A 15,855-nucleotide genomic window follows, 5' to 3' on the forward strand; every position below is an offset into this window, starting at 1 on the left:
GAGCAAGGAGTGACTGAAAGAGTGACAAGGGTGCTGTCGCCCACAAAGCTGGGGCTGGGAGCCTGGGACTTAGTCCAGGTCTGCCAAGTGGCTGGCACAGACCCAAGTCTGAGATGGGGTGTGTGCTTCCTCGGAGAGAAGCACATGGAATGCCGTCCGGGGAGCAGGTGTCAGCCATCGCCCTAGGCTCTGGCATTGGTGATGGGGCTGCGACCCTGCAGTGTGCGTGGCCTACAGGGTGGCTTCCCTGATATGGGAAATACACATCAAAGCCTGCCTAGCACATGTTGCAGTGAGTCCGTGAATGCAGCTGAATGTTCCAATATTTTAATGAAGCTCTAAGAATATGAATCAGATTTCTGGAATGGACTTTAACTCGCCACCACCTGAATGTCCCCCTTCAGGTTGGCCTCCAGCTTGTTGTTGCTCATCTCCAGGTCGAGGTTCTGCATGACCTTGCCAAGCACTTGGTCGTCCTTGGTGTCCCCCGAGGCGGCCCCGTTGCCCAGGGCGTCCACGATCAGCAGCTGGCCCGTGGGCTGGAGGATGCTCACGCCGTAGCCGCTGTTGCTGTGGATGTGGTTGTTTGCCATCCTCAGTCTGGGGGCCGGCAGCACCTGGGAAACCAGTGGAAAAACTTGTCAGTGGGTCCTTCCAGGCTCACTGCAGCGCCCGGCGTTCAAACAGTGGACTTTCAGTTTTAAAAAGTGCTGCTTTCCTCCCACTGGTTAATCTTAAATAATCCTAAGTGTTTCGTGAGAAAATACCAAACTCCATAGAGCTATGGTAATAACCCCTAAAGCTCATCGCTGTTACAACAATGCATGAAATCATCTCAGATGGTAATGTGGCATGGAGAAGACAACCAAGACAAGCTGACCGGACAGGGGCATCCTTAGCCAGGGACTTGGGGTGGGCAGTTAGGGCCTGGGTGACACCCAGGCTGGGTGAGTGAGTGCTGGGTGCATGAAGCCGAGAGGCTGGACTAGCAGGTGTCAGGAGGAGGCCAGGACAGTCCTCATGGCATTTAGCTTGGTGACGCCCTGGTCACAGTCTCTGCCAGGGAGTCCCCACGCCAGCCCAAGCTGCTGAGACAGCCAGCACCTTGTGGTGTCTCCACGCACACCCCTAGCAGCCACTGCTAAGTGCAAAAGGGGTGGTCCGAGTCTACATGTGGAGTGGGGAGGAGACAGGACTGCTAGTGCGGGTCGAGTACCCCTCACGCATACCAAGCCTAGAATTAAACAGGTAATGCCAGAAACTACTTCCTGTGCAAAATAGGACATACTATATAAATTCAGCTTCAGGCTGTGTGGCTGAAACAGGAACTGCATGCCAAGACTTGAGACGCCCAGCTCTTTGTATGACCAAAGTGTAGCTATTCCGGTAAAGGGAGATCCCAGTTGCTGCTGCCTCCGGCATTAGTGGATGAGGAATGCGCAGCCCCAGCAAGCGACAGTCCCTGCCCAGGGAAGCAAAATGGCACCACTTGGGGCACCCCGACTTGAGCCCTGGCTCTGCTTCACCTCAGCTGCCTTTCAGGGTGCTTCTGGACTACAGCTTGAGGGCTGGGTGGAGCTGGGGAAGATGGGTTACTGTGCTAGCGTCCCAGCACTGGGAACGGCTGGACTTGTTCATGTGTGCTGTCACGCTGCCTTCCATTGAGAACAAGGTAGGGGTCTAGGCATGACCAGCCTAAGATGGGCACAAGGGTCTCAGCCGGGGTTCTTGTCCCGCACCCCCCACACTCACAAGACACAGGGTACCTTCACGCTGACGCCGCCTAGGGCGCTCTGGGCGCTGTCGCTGCTCCTGAGGTCATTACAGTGGTGGATCTCATTGCGCTCCAGGACGGCCGTGCTCCCGGGGTACAGTTCGACGCCGGCGCCCTGTGTGTCAGGGGCACGAGGTGTGTGTGGGTCCGGAGAACCGCTGCCAGCTCACAGCCCATGGTCCTCCAACCTCGTGCATCCAGTGCCCGCCCCTCCAGAAAGCGCTGCAAGGGCGCGCTCCTTCTTTCTCCTGTTCAGCCCTCCAAGCTTTTCATGATCTTAACATCACTACTAAACACTAAAGTTTTCTGTTTCTCAGAAGCCTCTGACTAACCTAACGATCTCCGACAAATCAAGGACTGGACACACTCGTTTCTGTGCTTACAAAGCAAGACGCTTACAAGTACTTACAAAGCACTGACCTGTGCTCTGTTATTTGAAACAAAGCTAAGGGGGCCGGTGTGGCGGCCTCGCAGGTTCAGGTGGTGCCTGTGACACTGAGGTCCCATGCGGCCCCCGCTCGTGCTGGTGCTCAGGACCCTTCACCCACGTGGGAGACCCGGACGGAGCTCCTGTCTCCTGCCTTCCTGTCCTTGCACGGCCCAGGCTGCTGTGGCCAGCTGGGGAGAGGCTAGCAAGCTCTCTGTGTCACACTGCATTCCCTAGTGAAACTTGTCCTGAAAGCGCCTGGCACGGATGGGCCTGCTCCGGCTGCCCCGTGTGCACGAGCCCTCCCAGCCTGGCTAGCCACATCACGGATGTCGCACCTGGGCCCCCGTGATTTCACTGTCGGTCACTGTCAAGGCCGCCCCGGTGAGAACGCACACGCCTGTCCCTTCACACTTGAGCACGCAGTTTTCCAGAGTCATGTGGCCTGACTCGACCACCACGATGCCGTCCACCGTCCCTTGCTGTACCAGCGACAGGTGTGTTAGCTTGACATTGTCGGCTTTGGACACAACGAAACTGTCGTGAGAGGGCTCCGAAGTGATGATAATCTCCTCTCTCCTTCCAACACCTGATTCGTAGGGATGGAAACGGTCAGCCACCGGACGCCAAGGCCTGCAAGCGCCCCGGGCGGTGGGGGGCTGTTCCACCGCTTCCCACCAGTCACGCCCATCTGCTGCCGTCTGCCTTTGAAGTGTGAATCTGGGTTCCTGCCAGAATGCACTGAGGGTTCTCACAGCGTGACTCCCGTGCCCGTGCTTCGCTGACCAAGCAGCGGTCACATGCGGGACACCCCGACTCAGAGCCCCTAACCCAGGACAAGCCGAGACGCCTCAGCCGACCTGCTTGCTGTCATGTGAGTTCATGTGCAGACTCGGTAAGGCCGTGGGATTTCTGAAAGCTTTGAAACCCTTGCATATGTTTTCTCGACTTGCTGATGACCCTGGCTGACCCAATGGTCATCCTGTGATCATCAAAAAGCAGGAACGTTTTTGCCTGGTTTTGGAATTGTTACCATTTGAGGAAGGTGTAGTCCTGATTTTATGCAAGAACTAAAACCCCGGAGTCCTAATGAACGCTACCAAGAGGGGCATCCACTTGAGCCAGCACTGATGCCGGCCGACCTCTAGGAACAGCCCCAGCTAAACCCACGGGCCTGCCCGCGCCTGGTGTCACCCCAGGGACCTCTTACCTCCAGCATGGGGAACCTGCAAGCTTAGCACACCTTCCCATGAGAGAGGAATTTGCTTTTTTTAACAACACACTGAGTGTTTGTTGACTAAAGTCACATCAGAGAGCGGAACCTAGTTAAAAATGTGGCCAGTAGGTCATGACGGTGGAAGACTGAATCCTGCTGCCCCGGCGGTGTACGGGGCGCCTGCGTGGTGCACAGTGCCTCCCGCACAGCAAGCCACGCATCAAGCACAAACCCTTTATAACGATGTCCTCGGTCAGCACGGCGAGGTTCGAAGCCTGGTACTCTCCTGGGAAGATGACCACTGTGTCCCCACTGTAGCAGCTGTCCAGAGCCACGTCCAGGTCCCCGTGCTGCTGCAGGAGTGTGTCTGCCGACAAGCCCTTCACCTGTAAAGGCAGACAGGCCGCGGGGTGCCAGGCGCGCCCCCCTGAGCCCTGCAGGACAGCCCTCTCGTCCCCAACACGCACACACAGTCAGTATTCATGTGCGGATGCTGCCAGTGCACCTGCTGGCCTTGGAGGAGCTGGGGCTCCACAAGGCACCGGCTGCCCACGGGCCCTCTGGCCGGCCTGATCCTGGGCCCCAGCTCTCCTCTAGGCACCTCTGCCAGCTAACCCGAGATGCCCTTCTGCTGAGCTAAGTCACAGCCCCTCATGTAGGACAGGCTGGAGCTAAGACAGTGGTGGGAATGTGGGGGACCCTGTGAGCACTGTGAGGGAGGACTCCGTGGAATCTGTGAAGTAAAATGCACCCTAAGTGCCCAATATTTTAAATCACTGGAAAATGGCATTGTGGTTCACATACTCTTCCCTTAGTATAGACATGACACTTGCTATGACTTGTTCTAAAAATTAAACATTATGAAAGAAAAAATGTACAGAAAAAGCTAACTTGTAAGTTGGGCCATATAAAAACTTCTATTGAGCTGTTTTCTCTAAAATTTTCCCACGCATGTACTTGCTCATGTGCCTGCTCGCCGCACACCACGTCCTCCTGTGGCACACGTATCCGCGCTGATGCCACTGGAAATACCACGCAGCATTGTGAAGCATGCGAACGGCCAACACACAGCTGGTGCTCTGGGGCGTGGGCAAGCCTGGGAGGCGAGTGCAGGGGCGCGCCTCATGAACAGCAGCTCGGCAGGCCTTCCTGTGGCAGGGATGTGAAGGCTGAGGCCTGAGGGCGATTCGTGGCAGCTGCACCTGCTGAGCAGCTGTGACACTGCCTCACACAGGTCCAGCATGCTTACCCCTGGGGAGATGGCATGGGGACACAAGCCAGCCTCCTGCGGCCCAGTAGCATGAGCTAGGCCAGGTGGTCTGTAGGAGTAGCGCAGGGTGGCCGAGGGGGACCAGAGTGCAGGGCAGACGGCCACCAGACAACCGGAGGCCGGGAGGGAGCGTAGAGGCCCACACAGTCCACGCACGGCCAGGGGAGAGCCAGGACAAACCAGCAGCACGCCCGGTCTGCTCTGCCATGCACAGTGAGGGACACCTTCGCTCACAGGAGGTACACACACCAGCGTGGCCAGCTTCCTAACTGCCCATCTCCAGCTAGTCTGTGATGGCCACACTTCCCTAGCTGTGCCCACGTCCGCCTGTCTGCTCTGTCATTGTAACTGCTTCAACCTGTTCTTGCCACGGCCACATGGCTGACGGGCCCCAGCTGCGGGTCGCCCCAGTGTTCACTCACCATACTCTGCTGCAACCGCTGGGCTGAATGTAACAAAGGAAACCATGCACTCATGAGTCACAGGGGGATGCAGCTGCCGGTGGTTAATAGTAAAGTGGACCAGCGAGGACGAAACGAGTCTTACCATGTCTGTGGTCATCACTTTGGCCACAATGTGCGTTATGGTCTTTCCGAGGTCTCGCTTTCCCTTCCTGCGTCTCAGGATCCTTGGAAAGAAAGGCCCGTGAACTCTAGGGTTGGAAACAGTCATGGTTAGGTCAGTACCTAAAGCCGAGCATGTCAGAGACCCAGGGGTCAGCTGCCAGTCCTCTCAGCTGTGGGTTGGCTCTGGCTAGGCTATTCCTGTCCTGGTAACATGACACCTGCTTGCCGCCCCCGCAGCCCACAGCCTCAGCTCCTCCCCTGAAATCCACAGGTTAGTTGGGCTTGTAGACAAAACAGACTTGTCTCTCAAAGACATGGGTTCCACAGCCCAGCTGGCGCTCAGTGGACTTCTCTGCTGGTCCTAGTGAGCTGTCCTTCCAGTCTATCCTTACAAGTCTCTCTCACTCAGCCTGGATCAGGTCTGTTTCTCCAACAGGAAGTGAGAGGACACACACAGCCCCACTGGCCGGTCAGCCAGGAGCCAGGACTGGCAGCGAGCTCTGGCCGCTCCTCCTCTGGGTCTCCTGTGGCAACTCTAGTTACTGTTTGGTGCCTGGGATTTTTGAGCCTACATCCCAGTTAGCACACATCCTTTTTGTAAGGTAACATTTCCAGAAAATTTCTGCAGTTCCCAGGCAGCTTCCCCAGGGTGGGCTCAGTGCAGTGGCTGCACCCCAGAACGGCGGTCCCCTTAAGATGGACAGGTCACGCCCACTCCATCAGTAACAGCTAGGCATGGTCCCTCCTGGTCCTCACCACCTGCTGTGCAGCCACCATCCACAGGGTGAGACATCTTGACCCTGCAGGAAGCCTGCTCCTTATCACTGTCCTGTCTAAAGATGAATTTGGGACCACGTAGCTTACACGGTCCCCAATCCCAGGTAATCTGTTCCGTGCAGTCTCACTTGAACACACACTTGGCTCTGTTCTAGGGACCAAGACGCACCCAGGGTTGTCCTTGCCTCCGGCCACCAATTCCACCTGTGTCTCTCCTTGTTGATGTTTCTAGTACAGATACTGCTTTTAAGTTTATAGAGAGGGCTCAGCACAATGGCTCAATGGGTTAATCCTCTACCTACAAGCACCATCATCCCATATGGGTACTGGTTCATGTCCTGGTTGCTCCACTTCCCATCCAGCTCCCTGCTGTGGCCTGGGAAAGCAGTGGAGGACAGCCCAAAGCCTTGGAGCCCTGCACCCATGTGGGAGACCAGGAAGAGGCTCCTGGCTCCTGGTTTCGGATTAGCTCAGCTCTGGCTGTTGTGGCCACTTGGGGAGTGAAGAGCGGATGGAGCATCTTTCTGTCTCTCCTTCTCTTTGTAAATCTGACTTTCCAATAAAAATAAGAAATGTTTTTTAAAAGTCCATAGAAATTACAACTAGGTTTATTTTGGTGCAAGAATTTGAAATTCCTGTGTAGCTTTCTTTTTCTAAGATTTGTGTATTTCAAAGTCAGAGTTACTGAGAAAAAAAGGGGTTCACTCTCCAAATGGTCATAACAGGGTTGAGCCAGGCCAAGGTCAAGGATCTCCCTGCGGGGTCTCCCACGCGGGTGCAGGGTCCCAAGGCTTTGGGCCGTCCTCCGCTGCTGTCCTCTGCCTAGAGGTGTTGCTGCCGTGTGGCTCCGAGAGCCCTGCCCACATCCAGCTAAGCCGCTCACCGCAGTCGCAGGTCCTCCCACATCTTGAGCAGGCTGCACAGCATGACGATCTCGTAGTATTTCTTCCAGCACTCCACAGCCTCGGCTGCAGACGGGTCCTCCTTGATGCTGCCCTGGTACTCAATGAGCTCCGCGCGCTTGCTCTTGTACTTCTCCAGCGTCTTCCGGAACCGCTGTGCGATGGGGCCGGGGATCGTGCCGTCCTGTATGTCACACCACCTGCAAGGCAGCGCGAGCTGGGACGGTGCCCAGGCCGACGCCCCGCAGCCCCCACACCTGCACGTACAAGTTGATCCTCTCTTCAATCAGAGCAGTGTAGTTCTCACAGCTTTCCTCCTCATCCCAGTCTCTCCACAGGAAATCATAGAAAAACCTACGGAAAAGCAAAGTCTGCCAGGGCTCTCCGAGCCCGCCTTGCCTGAGGGGCGGCTCTCCAGAGGACAGGGCCTCAGGACAGAGATCTTGAGATGGACTTCCCGGAAGCCACAGCAGCAGGTGAAATGGGAGGCCCCTGGCTGCTCTCAGACCCGGCTGCCCCAAGCTCATGTACGGGACAAACAGAACTGCAAGGCTGACTCGCAGGAAGACACATGGTGTTCATTTCCACAGCTGCTGGAAACCCATGGCCAAATGCAAGATCAAACACTACACACAACACCTCCACAAGGAAATTTACCCGTGATTTGATTAAAAACAAGCAAATCAGGCTGCTGTACTGAGTCAACTGGCTCATCCTCTACCTTCAAGCACCGTCACATCCCATATGGGCGCCGGTTCATGTCCTGACTCCTCCACTCCCCATCCAGCTCCCTGCTGTGGCCTGGGAAAACGGTCGAGGATGGCCCAAAGCCTTGGGACCCTGCACTGCGTGGGAGACCCGGAAGAGCTCCTGGCTCATGGCTTTGGATCAGCACAGTCTGCTGTTGCAAAGTTGGGGGATGAACCAGCGGGTGGAAGAGCTTTCTGTCTCTCCTCCTCTCTGTAAATCTGACTTTCCAATAAAAATAAAGCGTAAACAAATGGGGGGAAAAAAGAGAAAAAACACAAGTTAACCTGGCAGTGAGCAAACAGCAGTGACACGTGACCAGCTCTGCCTCCCGGGGCCACCTTACCTTGCCACCTCTAGGGCCAGGGCGATGTCGTCCACGGCGGCATCCTGACCCTCCACGGGGTACACCTCCAGGAGGGGCACGCTGTGCCCCAGCTCCTCCAGGGTTTCATCCACCACTTCGCGAGGGATGTTGGCGATGTTGGAGGCGAAGGGCTCAGCCACCGAGACACTGACCTTGAAGCAAGGCGAGGAGCTCTGGCGTAGCTGGCAGGTCACCTGGGCGGACAGGCAGCCATGAGCCCACGGGCGGGACGCTCGCCGGGGGCTGCCTGGCAACCCTCTGGGCAGAAAGGTGTTCTACTAGCCAATAGCACAGCAATCACAGACCTGTACTGGATCCAATGCCAGCAGCCCCCAGCTCAGGTCTTCACTTTGGGTCCGTGAGACGCTCTGAGCTCCCCCCCCCCCCGCCGTCTCTGAAGCCCCACTCTCTGTGAGCCCCTGGCCTCTCTCCTCAACGCTGACAAGCGTCCTGTCTCTCATGGCCTCCCACCACGCTGGAGTTTCTACTTCTCTGCTGTATCTGGTGACCGGCTGTGTGAGCTCCTGCTGGAGAGGGAGGCACCACAATGCTGGCGGGAGGGCCATGTGCATGGAAAGAGGGTGACCCCTGCAGGCTGGAGAGCCAGCCAGCGTGCCGCTCTTGCCCTGCCCAGCCCTCAGCCAGCACCCCAAGACCGCAGGCCTGGGATTTCCACCATCACTTCTGCAGAGGTCACCTTTGGGCCTCGCTCTCCCAGATCTGTCCTGGAACTCTGCAGACACAGGGCAGGTCCACAGACACCTGATAAGTTCTCACAAGCCTGGTCCATTTCCCGGCAGGTCCAGCTGCTGTGACACCATCTCCCACAGGCACTAGCTCCAGCCCTGAGCGCCCCACCCGAGCCCCGGCTTCCTGTGTGGGGAACCAGAAGGCACGATCCTCTGGCAGCGTGGCCTCAGTGGTTGTGGTCGTTTCGGAAGATCTCTGTTGCTCTTTCAGACGAATCACAAAAAACCTAGTTTCTCTGTGGTGTTGTGCAAGTTGTGCCTTGCTGTCTTGAGGTTCACTGACTCCTACGCATGTGTGAGTCCGTCTGCTCATCTGTGCATATGTTCATGTATGACGCACACGCATTGCATACATACAGGCCACTGTGCACGTGTCGTTCTGTATGCAAATATTTATTATGTATGCGTTTGAATATGCATGTATATTTATACCCGTGTGTGTTATGTCACAAGTGTGTGTTTGTGCGTGTACTTGGGCAGGTGTGCATGTCTGTGCATTGTGTATTGGTTTATAAGTGTGTGTATTGTATCTTCGTGCAGTATTTGTGTGTTTATGCATGCATGTGTGGCTGGACGCATGGGCCTTGCGTCAGTCTTCAGCTGTCTGTCAGCTCTGCATACAGCCTTGGGCACTCACGCCTTGTCCTGGGGGATGGGCTCCTGCTGGCCGGCCGTGCCTTCACCTTCCCAAGCCCAGGGTTCACTCAGAGCAGAGGCAGCCTGCCGTCCCCACCTGCTTCTCCAGGCTCTGCTGTGGTCCCCGGAGGCCATCTTCAACCTCGCTTAGTCCTTGATACAGCCTTCTCTGGGCCTTGAGGGTGGCTTCTAGACTGGGCTCAGGCGGTATGAACTGGGCCTGGCGGTCTAAACTGGCCTCACTGGCCCAGCACTGCTGATGCCTCAGGAGACAGCCATTCTTGTTCTGTGAAGTCACCTGCGGCTCCTGGATCTGCTCTATGCCTGCTAAATATGGCTGCTGTCTTCCTTCCCATCACCTTTGCTCCGGGTTACTTTCAAAAGTTCCTTTGCTGTCATTCTGCTGGTGGGGGCTCTAAGGACAGAGAACTCCCACACATTTTCAGGAGGAAAACGACACCAGCATCATCCACCATCAGTAGTGTTGCCTTCTGAGCAGCAGCCCCTGGAATGCGACAGGAAAAAAACGCAGTCCAAGTTCTAAGTCTCAAGTCAAACCTTGAATCCGCACGCGGACTCGTGAGCAGAGCGCGAAGGTGCAGCCCACAAGGCACCGTCAGGTCCGTGGTCCTGGGCCAGGACAAACGGCGGAGGAGCCGGGGCTCTGCAGGGTGACGAGGAGGCGTCCCTGGGAAGCAGGCGCATATATGGTGAGAGGGGATGGAGAACTTAGGAGAGTCTGAGGGGAGCCAGGGAGGGCCCTGGAGGCCCAACAAGGTCAGTGGAGCTCGAGGAAAAGTGTCTGGGAAATAGAAGCAATAAACCATAACATGCCTTACATCTGCTCTGTCACACAGCCGGTATGGCGCCCCAAGATGCGACCATGCCAGCACCCTGTGTGAGTACTGTGGAAGGATGGAAACAGGAAGGGTGTGGGAACCCACCGGGAACGGCAGGTGGCAGTGCATTGGGAAGCACTAACCCTGCTTTCCAGGGCCAGGGCTGGGTGCTGGCACCCCTGGCACCCAGGCACGGGGTAGACCGGGCATGTGGCCATGACGTCCATGTTCAGGTAAGGCAGCTGGCACTGCAGGTACGGGGTAGACAGGTGGCCATGACGTCCAGTCAAAGCAGCTGGCACTTCAGGCACGGGTGGACAGAGCATGCCTGTGAAGTCCTTGGTTGGGCAAAGCAGCCAGTGCTGGCACTGCACGCATGGGGTCAACAAAGCATGGCAATGGGGTGGACAGGGCATGGCCAGGACGTCCACAGTCAGTCAAGACGGCTGGCACCGCAGGCACGGGAGGACAGGCCATGGCGGTGACATGCACAGCCCAGTGCTGCCCTGATAGAGCCCAGCAGGCAGGCAGAATCTTCCCCCCTGAGCTCCAAGATGGACAAGGATGGGAGAGCTCCATGCAAACACCTCTGGATGCCCCAGAGCCAAGATGGAGTGACAGGAGGTCGGGGAGGCCTTGCCACGGCAGAGCTTTCAGACTAGCTGGAGGAGAGAGTGTGGCTGGGGGTGGGGAGAGTGGCTGGTGGGGGAAGGGAGGTTGGTGGGGGAAGGGAGGCTGGAGGGGAAGGAGGCTGGTGGTGGGAGGGAGGCCCCTCACCGCGTTTCTTTCTGCTGCACAACCAGGACAGGCAGGGAGGTGGGTAGCCACGCGGTCCCCCCTCCCCACCCCAGTCAACAGCTCTCCACACCTGCTCCTGGTCTGGGGGCGGGCGGCCGACAGCTGCAGGGGGTCCATGGTCCAGGGAGCCCTTCTGCCTCCAAGCCCCATGCACTCTGTGCAGGGACAGCGTTCTGTGGGCAGAGTTCAGACGGCCTCTGCCTCGCGGGCGGATCACCACCTCCTCCACCGGCAGCTGGCCAGGTGCACTCACACAGCAGTGCACCTCGGCTGCACCGGCTCTGGCTGCATTGCTGGTCACCACAGAATAAAGTTCCAAAAACTGTTTTAGAGTTCTCGACACACTTGTCAAATTCTTTTCTTTTCTTTCAAATTCATTTCTTTGTTCCGTCTTTCCTTCCTTCCTTCCTCCCCTCCTACCTTCCTTCTGTATTTCATTTTGTTGGAAAGGTAGATCTTCTATCCACCGGCTCACTCTCCAAATGGCCATAATGCAATGAGCTGAGGCTCTCCCACGCGGGTGCAGGCTCCCGAGGCTTTGGGCCATCCTTCCTCCTCTGTTTTCCCAGGCCACAAGCAGGGAGCTGGATGGGAAGTGGGAACAGCCAGGACACTGGTGCACATGTGGGATCCTGGAGCTTGGAGGTGAGGATTAGACTGTTGAGCCACCACAACAGCCCCACCAAACTGCATCAAAATTCCTCCTGGAGTCGGGCCACCTTGTAGCTGGGTACCTTATAGTCCCACATTATGCGTGCCAATCTGGGGCTCATGGTCCCCAACTGACCACCCCTCAGCCTTGCACTCTGTGGACATGAAGGCAGCCAAGGATGGTGGAACGCTGAGGCGGCACTGTGTGCCCCAGCAGCAGAACCAGCCACACGCACATCCTGCCATCCCTCTGATGGGCCTTGCAGGGCTGCCAGGCTCTGCCCCCACCTTGCTGTGGCACAGCCTGGCCGAACAGGCGCCAGGCCCCAGGACCCACTCAGGGGACACTCCTTGCTTAAGCTGCCGAGTGCATGGTCAGGCCCTGGTACACAGCACCCTCCCTTCGCCCTCACCCTTCCTCTGCCCCCAGCCCTACCTCTGTGTAACCCAACACCCTACATTACAGTGTCCAGGTAAACCGTGTGAGGTGGGTCCACGGTGGCCTGAAGCTGTAGGGATCTGGGACAGCATCAGGGCCCTGAGGGAACATGGCCCTTGCTGCAGGCACATGTGCTTGCCTTACAGCCTTGGGCATGCATTACAACAGTGAAAAGCATAGCTCCCGGCCAGAAAATGCAGGGAGAAACACTACAAACAGAACATTCCAGAACCATGGCCAGTCCCAAAGCCTCCCCCCCCCCCCCACTCCCGGTCTCCTGCACCCTCTGAGCTGGAAACCACCCCAACACCTTCCCACAGACTGGCTTGCCGTTGTTGTTACCCAAGCGGGTAGCTTCACACGCTTCAATGTGGGCTCTGCCTGCGGCTACACCATCGACCTCCACACAAACCACAGGCCTCTGGGAGGGACACCAAATGCTGACGCCATGTGCCGCACGGTGCAGCCTGACATGGCCAAGAGTCTCACACCGGGCTTTCCCTGAGTTGTGAGCTGCATTTCGCCTTCCCTCCCTAACCCCACAGACGCGTGGGTAAGGCTTGCCCCAGAGACGGCCAGGCCCCACGCTGTCACGTTCATGCCAAGCCTGGGCCCACCGGCCTAGCTCTGTCAACTCCTGTCAGCATCCACCGAGTGCCCGAGCCCCAGCAGGTCCTACCAGGACCAAGTGTCTCAGCACCAGACACACTCACCTCCACCAGGATGCCCACAAACGGGATGGACGTCTCCTCAAACTTCACAAAGAAGAGCTCTGGGTTTGTCTTCCACACGCCGAGCCACGTTTCCTTCAACTTCAACCTCTCTGACAGGTACTTGCTCATGGCCTCGTCAACGTCCTCTGCCTGGGAAAAGAGAAAGGTGCTTGCACGCACAGAGCACACCAACGCCTGTGACACACTTGCAACATGCATGCAGGACATCATACAGCATAACACACGTGTATGAACAGGGCATCACACCATAACACATGTGAATGAACAGCGCATCACACGCCTGTAACATGTGAGGACAGGGCACCACACACCTGTGACATATCTGTAACCCACATACAAACAAGGGCACCACACATGTGTAGCACATGTGTGTGAACAGGGCACCACACTAACACATGCAGACGTGACCATCACGTGCATGTAACACATGTATGGACAGGGCGCCACACTGTAACACACCTGTAACACATGCAGACATGACCACCACATGCATGTAACACATGTATGGACAGGGCGCCACACTGTAACACACCTGTAACACATGCAGACGTGACCACCACATGCATGTAACACATGTATGGACAGGGCACCACACTGTAACACACCTGTAACACATGCAGACGTGACCACCACATGCATGTAACACATGTATGGACAGGGCGCCACACTGTAACACACCTGTAACACATGCAGATGTGACCATCACGTGCATGTAACACATGTATGGACAGGGCGCCACACTGTAACACACCTGTAACACATGCAGACGTGACCACCACATGCATGTAACACATGTATGGACAGGGCGCCACACTGTAACACATCTGTAACACATGCAGACGTGACCATCACGTGCATGTAACACATGTATGGACAGGGCGCCACACTGTAACACATCTGTAACATATGCAGACGTGACCATCACATGCATGTAACACACATGTATGGACAGTTACATCACATGTCTCTAACATGTATGTACACACTGGATGTCATGTTTGTAACACATGTGTTTGAACAGAGGACCTCACATTCTGATAAAAACATATGTGAATATAGAGCATTTCATGCTGGTGACAGATGTGCATGTGTGAATAGATACAACATTCATAATGAAACGTGTATAACATCAAATTACACTTATGTTAACCAAAAGGCCGAGAAGCGATATCATCAAATTACACATTGATAATGAAAAAACAGAACTATGGTATCCTTAATACTGCATACACTTTAAGCAAAACTGCATTTAAAGGGAAATGTCATTACAGCATTAAAAATAGAATAAACTTGATCCATTCACTTTTATTAAAGAGATAAATCAGGTTTTGTGCATAATCACACCTATTAAAATATGCTAATTATTGTTTGAGCACACAGTAATGACTTTCTCAACTTTAAATACGTGGTGGCCTTGAGTCAAGCATATTTGCTACGCCAAGTTTTACAGGAGCCCCAGGAGCAGGCTTCACGGCTCGGCAGGCTTGTGGCACCTGCGGTCTGCCACTGCTTCCGGTCCACTCCAGCTCAAGGCCTCAGCCCGCCCAGCCCCAACAGCTGGGCACACCCTGGGGTGCCCCCATTACCGCCTTTCAACTAAAAATTAACATTTTCAGTAACCAGCTAAGCTATCCCCAGGGTGTAGCCTAGCCGGCTATGGGGCATGAGACCCTGCCTGACCGGCAGCGCAAGGATTCTGTCCAGCCGCCTCCCCAGTTCATAGCAATCGTTAGCTTATTCATGTGGAAGGCAAGGCAACAACTGAGAGAAATGCGGAGACAGAGCAAGCTTGCATCCTCTGGTTCAGTCCCCAAGTGTCTGCAACAGCCAGGAGTCAGGGACGCCAGCTGGGTCCCCATGCACACGCAGGCGCTCCCCCATGGCCGCCCCAACCGCCCGCGCCACCGCACCTGGCAGCCCAGCAGCACCGCGTCACAGTACAACGCCACCTTCTCTGCCCGCCACATGCCCCGCAGCGGCGACGCGCACACGGCCGGCAGTGGCCGTGCCTCCTCGGCGGGCCCCGCGGGCATCCACCCGGCTGCAGCCTCTCCAGGCTCGGGCTCCGCCACCTCCCCGGGGCGCTCGGCCGCGGGGGCCCCGGGCGGTTGCAGCCGCCGCCGCACCGCCTCCCTGCCGGCTCTGCCCTTGACCGGCCGCGGGGCAGCCACCACCGAGCGCACAGGGGCCGCACTCGCCACCTCCTCGCCCGGGTTCAAGACCCGCAGCGGGTCTTCGGGCCCCGCAGCCCTCAGCCCCGACGCCATCGCCTCCGCACCAGGCCCGTGCCGGCCGTTGGGCCCCCGCCCGATGCGCCAATGGGCGGGGCCGGAACCCCGACGCGCGCCCAGCTCGAGGGCGCGACCTGCCTTTCCACGGAGAGGTGCTGGGTCCGGCTCACCCCTCCTGCCCGCGTGTGCTGGGCTCCTGCCAGGAGGTGTTTTATTCATTTGAAATCCAGAGAGAGAGAGAGAGATTCCATCCCCTGGGTCACTTCCCAAATGGCCGCCAACACCTGCAGCTGCCCAGCACGAAGCCAGAAGCCCAGAACTCCATTTGGGTCTCCACCATGCTGCAGGGTCCCAAACGCTGGGCCATGCGCTGCTGTTTTCCCAGGTGTGCCAGCAGAAAGCTGGATCCGAAGTGGAGCAGCTGTGTGGGATGCCGGCACCCAGCAGAGTGTTTTAGGAAGTGTGGGAGCTGTACCTGTACCCCAGCTCATTTCAGCAACACAGGCAGCAGTAAAGGAAAAAACAAAACAGCTCAGCCAGGACTGGCATTTCAGTGTTTCCTCTCAGCTTGTGCTATGTGAGACAGCGTAAATTCCTCCATGCACTGGTTTCCTCTCCCTGGACGGCTAAGGCTGGACCACAAGCTCAGTCCAGGCTCTGGTGTGGGTGGCAGGCACCTGGTTGCTTGGGCCTTGGTGTCAGCAGGCCGTGGGCGCCACGATGGGCGGGGGC

General features: G+C 56.7%; 1 protein-coding gene across 1 annotated transcript; it reads right to left on the minus strand.

The window, feature by feature from the left end:
* Positions 1 to 314: 314 nt before the first annotated feature.
* SHCBP1L (SHC binding and spindle associated 1 like) lies at positions 315 to 15,159 on the minus strand. Its single transcript, XM_040985182.1, has 10 exons — positions 14,803 to 15,159; positions 12,872 to 13,021; positions 8,026 to 8,240; positions 7,200 to 7,286; positions 6,914 to 7,132; positions 5,234 to 5,339; positions 3,650 to 3,803; positions 2,540 to 2,790; positions 1,767 to 1,889; positions 315 to 617 (listed from the first exon to the last, which is right to left on the minus strand). The coding sequence occupies exons 1-10, from the start codon at positions 15,157 to 15,159 to the stop codon at positions 372 to 374; spliced, it is 1,908 nt and encodes a 635-aa protein (XP_040841116.1). The 3' UTR covers positions 315 to 371.
* Positions 15,160 to 15,855: the final 696 nt, after the last annotated feature.

Source organism: Ochotona curzoniae, unplaced genomic scaffold, assembly GCF_017591425.1.
Source record: "Ochotona curzoniae isolate NIBS_2020 unplaced genomic scaffold, NIBS_Ocur_1.0 contig_430, whole genome shotgun sequence".
NCBI lineage: Eukaryota > Metazoa > Chordata > Mammalia > Lagomorpha > Ochotonidae > Ochotona > Ochotona curzoniae.